The sequence below is a fragment of the Nematolebias whitei genome, chromosome 20 (genome assembly GCF_014905685.2).
Source record: "Nematolebias whitei isolate Nwh7 chromosome 20, NemWhi1, whole genome shotgun sequence".
NCBI classification, from domain to species: Eukaryota; Metazoa; Chordata; class Actinopteri; order Cyprinodontiformes; family Rivulidae; genus Nematolebias; species Nematolebias whitei.
The window spans coordinates 40,161,558-40,167,924 of NC_056517.1; the positions used below are offsets into that span (position 1 = coordinate 40,161,558).

Here is a 6,367-nt window from a genome sequence, read left to right on the forward strand (position 1 = left end):
GGAAGTCGTCAGCAGCAAATTTGGACCCGATCACGCTGCTTGCCTTTATGATGGCTTAGTTCATGTCTGGAGTACCCAGACTCAAATGCTTTAGGCTGAATGGATCAGATCTTGGGGATTTTTACTCAGACATGTTCCAACGGTGTGGCCGTTATTTTGGACATTTCGGAACCGAGTGGGCCAACACAGACTGAAGGTTGATGTCATTAAGTTCTGCTTGTCCCCAAAACAACTGTGTGTTTATCTAAATTTTAGTCGCCTTGGTGTCCTTGAAGGTCATCTTATCTAAAGTCGCCTGGAGAACATGTGATCTGACGCTCACCACCCCCTCCCTGATGAATTTCCAACTGATAACCAGATGAACCAGCTGAAAAAACTTTGTCATCATTTCAGGACTCTTGGATTCTCATAGATGTTATCCTTGGCCATTTCTCGACATCTCTCGAGAATGTTTATGGATCTCACCGGAGGACATTGGCTGATTACAGTGACCTCGAGAGCATCTATAAGTGTTGTTGACCGCTCTCGTCTCTGATGCAGAATGTCTACGTAAATATGTGCTTGTTTGTGCGAGGTCTTTTTTCAATATTAGGGGTTTTTCTCAGCCAAGAAAAAAAGGGGGACTGGATCTTTGTGACTGGTCATTCCGTATGTTGAGGGAGTATCAGAGAAACTGAGACGTTTATTTTCTAAATACAACGTCCCAGTGGCTTTTAAACCCCAAAATACATTAAAGACTGGTTCATCCCAAAGATCTCGTCTCTCCCACTAGATTAAACAAAAACTCCTCCTGCACAGGAGAGATCATCTTTGGGCCACAGCGAGAAAATCTGACTCAGACACTGATTGGTTGAGTTTCCGACAGATGAGGAATAAATGCACAACTGCTGTCAAAGCTGCAAAACGCAACCATTTCTTATCTCAGACCTCCAAAAATCTAAATGACCCTAACAGATTCTGGAAAACCATCAAATCTCTCTCAGGCACCCCCCAATCATCTGACCTCCCATCACAACTTCTCGTTAACTCTGTTTCTGTGTCTAATAAGCACGAGATCCTGAACTGTTTCAACAAACATTTTGTTGCTTCTGGTTCTTTATTTGACACAATTACTAACAGAAAATCAGCCACTTCACTTAATAACCAAACTTCTACAAATCAAATCCCTCCTACAAGTCAATCCTCAGTTAATCACAGCTTCTCTTTTTCTCCATTCTCAGTCAGTGAGGTCAATAAACTGTTAAAAGATCTTGATCCTAAAAAATCTGCAGGTCCAGATGAACTTCCACCTTATTTCTTAAGGCTGGCTGCTCATATCATCACAGTCCCTGTGACCCACATCTTCAATCTCTCCATAAGACAAAACTCCATCCCAGACACTTGAAAACAGCCTTTGTTCTTCCTTTGCTGAAGGGAGGTGACCCCACCTCACTGAACAACTATGGACCAATCTCTAAACTCTGCATTTTAGCCAAGGTTCTAGAAAAACTGATAAACTCTCAAATCAAAAATGACCTGAACTCATTTAACATCTTACCTCCACATCAATCTGGTTTCAGGAAACAACACAGCACAACCACTGCTTCACTGAAGGTTCTTAATGACGTTGTTGAAGCACTGGATGCTAAGGATTATTGTGCTGCACTTTTCTTAGACCTGTCTAAAGATTCTGACACTGTGGATCAGAACATCTTGTGTCATAAACTCTCAGAAATTGATTTCTCAGAACACACCATTGGTTGGTTCTCTAACTATCTCTCAGACCGGAGGGAATGTGTTCAACATAATGGTACTTCCTCCAGTTATTTAACAGTCAACAATGGTGTACCACAAGGCTCAGTCTTAGGACCCACCCTCTTTACAATCTACATACATAATGTAGACAAAAACATCCCTAATGCATCCATACATTTCTATGCTGATGACAGTTTATTATTGTCAAGCTAAAACTGTTGATAAAGCTTTCCAGCTTTTGAATTCTGCATTCAACTCCATCCAGACTGATTTGTTTCACCTCAAACTTGTCCTAAATGCCGACAAAACCAAAGGGATGCTTTTTTCAAATAGGAAGTTGGTCCCAGCAGTTCTTCCTCTGATTTTATCCTCAAATGGTGTCCCCATTGAGTTTGTTGATTCCTATAAATATTTGTGTATCTTGGTCGACTCGCATCTCTCTTTTAAGCTCCATGTGGAAAACTTGATAAAGAAACTGAAAGTTAAACTGGGTTTCTTTTTCAGAAACAGATCCTGTCTAACCCTGAATGCTAGAAAACACCTTGTATCTGTGACTTTCCTTCCCTCCATTGATTACAGTGACATTATTTATATGAACGCTTCTACAAGAACCTGCAGATGTTGGATGCTGCAGATGTTGGATGCTGTCTATCATGGTGCACTAAGATTCATAACTGGCTGTGATTATCGTACCCACCACTGCACCCAGTATTCACTGGTTAACTGGACATCATTAACTTCACACAGACTCTCCCACTGGTACATGTTCATCTTTAAATCACTTCTTGGTCTGCTGCCTTCATACATCTCCTCCTACATGTCTCTGTGTGAGTGCAGCTACAGCGTGCGCTCTCAGGACATCATTACCTGCAGTGTTCCCTCAGTGAGGACTGAACTAGGCAAAAGGGCCTTCTCCTACTCCGCTCCTGTTTCCTGGAATATCTTACAAAAAGATTTGAAGCTCTCGGCCTTGACCTCTCGAAGTGGCTTTAAGAATCTGTTGGACTCCTGGCAGGGACCAATGCAGACATGTTCCTGTTTTTAGTTTTCTACATTCGCCTTAGAATCCAGCTGGTTTTTTTTTTGTTTTTTTTAGCCATTCTATTTGTAAAAAAAAAAACAAAAAAAAAAACTGCAGTATGACTTTTTATAACTGTTTATTGTTGTTGCTGTTGTCCATTGTTTCATCTTTCTTTGTTGAAATCAGGTCTCTCTTGTAAATGAGTCCTCGAGGCTCAATGGGATTTACCTGTAGAAATAAAGGTTGAATGAAAAAAGAGACTGAGTTGAATACATCACCTCAGACTGAGGAAGTCTTTCAGATGAAAGACGAAACGTTTCTACATTTTTTAGCTTTTTTTTTTTTTTATTTTTTTTTATGTCCAGTGGACCAGATGGAACTTTTTTAGAAAGAGAGGTGGTGTTTCGTAAGTCAGGGGGTAGAGAGTTCCAGAGATGAGGGGCAGAGCAGGTGAAGGCCCTGCTCCCCATGGTGGAGAGGCGGGCAGAGGGTACATGGAGGTGTAGTGAAGAGGAGGATCTGAGAGAGCAAGAGGGGATGGAGATGTGTAGGAGGTCAGATAGGTACGGAGGGGAAAGGTTGTGGATAGCTTTGAAAGTGAGAAGAAGAATTTTGAAGACGATGCATGATTTAACCAGAAGCCAGTGGAGCTGCTGCAGGACTGGAGTGATGTGGTTATAGGAGGAGGTTTGAGTGATGACACGGGCAGCTGAGTTCTGGACCAATTGCAGCTTCTGGAGAGATTTGTTGGGGAGGCCATAAAGAAGAAAGTAGCAGTAGTCAATCCAAGAAGTCACCAGACTGTGAACAAGGATGGCTGTGGAGCGGGGTGTGAGAGAAGGGCGGAGACGGTTAATATTTCGGAGATGGAAATAGGCAGACCGAGTGACGTTGTTGATGTGTGAGGTGAAGGAGAGAGTGGTGTCGAGGATGACACCAAGACTCTTGACCTGAGGCGAGGGGGATAGCAGAGAGTTTGTTAAGGGGGATGAGAAGATGTTCCGATTTTGAAAGAGAGTTTTTGGTACCGACAAGAATGATTTCTGTTTTGTTACTGTTTAGTTGTAGGAAGTTGTTAGAAAACCAGTGATTTAGCTCATTGAGACAGTCGGTGAGGATGGAGGGTGGGTGGTTGGTTGGAGTTTGGTTTTGTTACCATACCATACCATTTTATTTATAAAGCACTTAAAACAGCAACAAGGCCAACCAAAGTGCTGTACAGACAGAACAACAGGTAACACACAAAGCAAAATACAAAATGAGGTAAATCAGAATATAGACATAAAAACGATGCAGATAATGACGACAAACCAGTGTAGAGCATACAGGATCAAACACAGAACATCTTGTGTTGAAAGCTGTTGAATAGTAGTGAATTTTTAAACGGAACTTGAAAACCGAGAGGGAGGGGCCTGTTTGACAAGCAGAGGTAACTCGTTCCAGAGTCTTGGTCCTGCTACAGAGAAGGCCCTGTCACCTCTGCGCTTAAGACGAGTTCCTGGAACTGTGAGGAGCAACTGGTCCGCTGATCTCAGGGAGCGTGGTGGGACATACAGTTGTAGCAAATCAGAGAGATTGGGGGGGCAACACTGTTCAGTGATTTGTAGACATACATGAGTATTTTGAACTGGATTCGAAAGTGAACTGGTAACCAGTGCAGTGAGGCCAAAACTGGTGTAATGTGCTCTCTTTGCCTGTACTGGTTAAAAATCGGGCTGCTGCATTCTGGACCAGTTGTAGTCGTGCAATGGAGGTCTGACTGATACCAAACAGGAGCGAATTGCAGTAATCAAGCCTAGATGTAATGAATGCATGTATTACTGTCTCCAGGTTCTTTTTGGACAATATGGGCTTCAGTTTAGACAGCCGCCTCAGTTGGAAGAAACATGATTTAACAATCATGTTTACATGATTGTTAAGTTTCAGGGAAGGGTCCATTATCACGCCCAGATTAGTGACTCTTTGTTTTTCTGACAGGGTTAGAGTGGAGAGGTCGATGCAGTGGTTTGTGATCGTGTCGTTGGGAGGGAACAACATGACTTCAGACTTCTTTTCATTGAAACTTAAGAAATTTAAAGCCATCCAGTCCCTGATGTCAGCCAGGCAGTCGAGCAGCGGTTGAATAGAGCATGTACCATTGTGTCTTAGGGGGAAGTAAATTTGACAGTCATCGGCATAGAAGTGGAAGGGCATGTTGTGTTTCTGGAAAATAGCACCAAGCGGCAGCAGGTATAAAGAGAATAGGAGGGGACCCAGTATGGACCCCTGCAGAACCCCCCATTTAAGTTCTGCCTCTGCGGAACTAAAATCCTTGATAGAGACACAAAAGGATCTGTCAGTGAGGTAAGATCTGAACCAATTGAGGGCTGATCCTGTGACGCCCTAGCAACGAGGATCTCATGGTCGATGGTGTCAAAGGCGGCTGTGAGGTCCAACAGGACAAGCAGCACAGAATCACCGGTATCTGTGAATCTGAAGATGTCGTTAAAGACCTTCAGCAGGGCAGTTTCAGTGCTGTGGAGAGGTTTAAAGCCAGGTTGGAAAAGCTCTAAGATGGCGTGATCCTCCAGGAAGCACTTCAATTGGGACTCGACTATTTTCTCCAGTACTTTAGAAACAAATGGGAGTTTGGAGACAGGCCGGAAGTTGGAAACGACTGAGGGGTCAAGGTTTGGTTTTTTCAGGAGAGGCTGGACAGCAGCATGTTTAAAGGATTTTGGCACCACGCCAGTGGATATACTACTGTTTACTATGGCAAGAATGGACGGACGTAGAGTAGGAAAAACCTCCTTTAGTAGTCGAGGGGGGACCACATCAAAAGGGGAACCAGAAGGTTTCAAGCTGCACATGACCTGCTCTAGAGAAGATATAGTGATGGGTTCAAAATGGTCAAGCAGCTACAGGTTGAGGTGGGATGGATGGGTCATGAGTTGGAGGGGAAATGGCTGGAGAGTAGACACACAGTGTTCTCAAAGGAGGGAGAGGGAGGTGTGTGGGCTCGCCGGAAGTGAAGTGTGTAACACAAGACGGCCTGAGACCTTTGACTCGTCTCCCTGTAGGCTGAAGCAGTGTGCCTTCTGTTACCGTGGTGACCAGCCCCCTCTGGGCCAGGGCCGCCTGCTGGTTTTTGGCCCAACGCCGGGCTACATCCCGCTCCACATCCTCAACCGCCACACCTCCTCCGACCGGGACGACGACTGCCCCGAACACTGTTACCGAGGCAACCGAGACCCACCCACGTGAGTGACTTAACTTCCTGTTTCTTTTTGTTTCTGTCTGAGCATTCAGATGGTGTTTGATTGATCAGATGATCGGGTTTTTTGATTCCAGGAGCAGCAGTCTAGAACTACGTGTCTCCTCCCTCTGTGGTGCATCTGCAGGTGTGTCTGGATGTCTGCTTACCTGTCCTTTACCTATCTCTACCTGTCCTTTACTTGTCTCTACCTGTCCTTTTGCCTGTCTCTACCTGTTCTTTTGCCTGTCTCTACCTGTCCTTTTACCTGTCTTTACCTGTCCTTTTGCCTGTCTCTACCTGTCCTTTTACCTGTCTCTACCTGTCCTTTTACCTGTCTCTACCTGTCCTTTTGCCTGTCTCTACCTGTCCTTTTGCCT

General features: G+C 44.3%; 1 protein-coding gene across 1 annotated transcript in view; it reads left to right on the plus strand.

Moving 5' to 3' along the window:
* Window positions 1-6,367, plus strand: part of LOC119426463 (histone-lysine N-methyltransferase 2D) — a gene marked incomplete at both ends in the record, with an annotated part of 109,452 nt that overhangs the window by 98,334 nt on the left and 4,751 nt on the right. Inside the window, 2 exon segments of the mRNA XM_037694023.1 lie at window positions 5,815-5,994; window positions 6,086-6,135. Coding sequence (XP_037549951.1) covers window positions 5,815-5,994; window positions 6,086-6,135 — 230 coding nt within the window.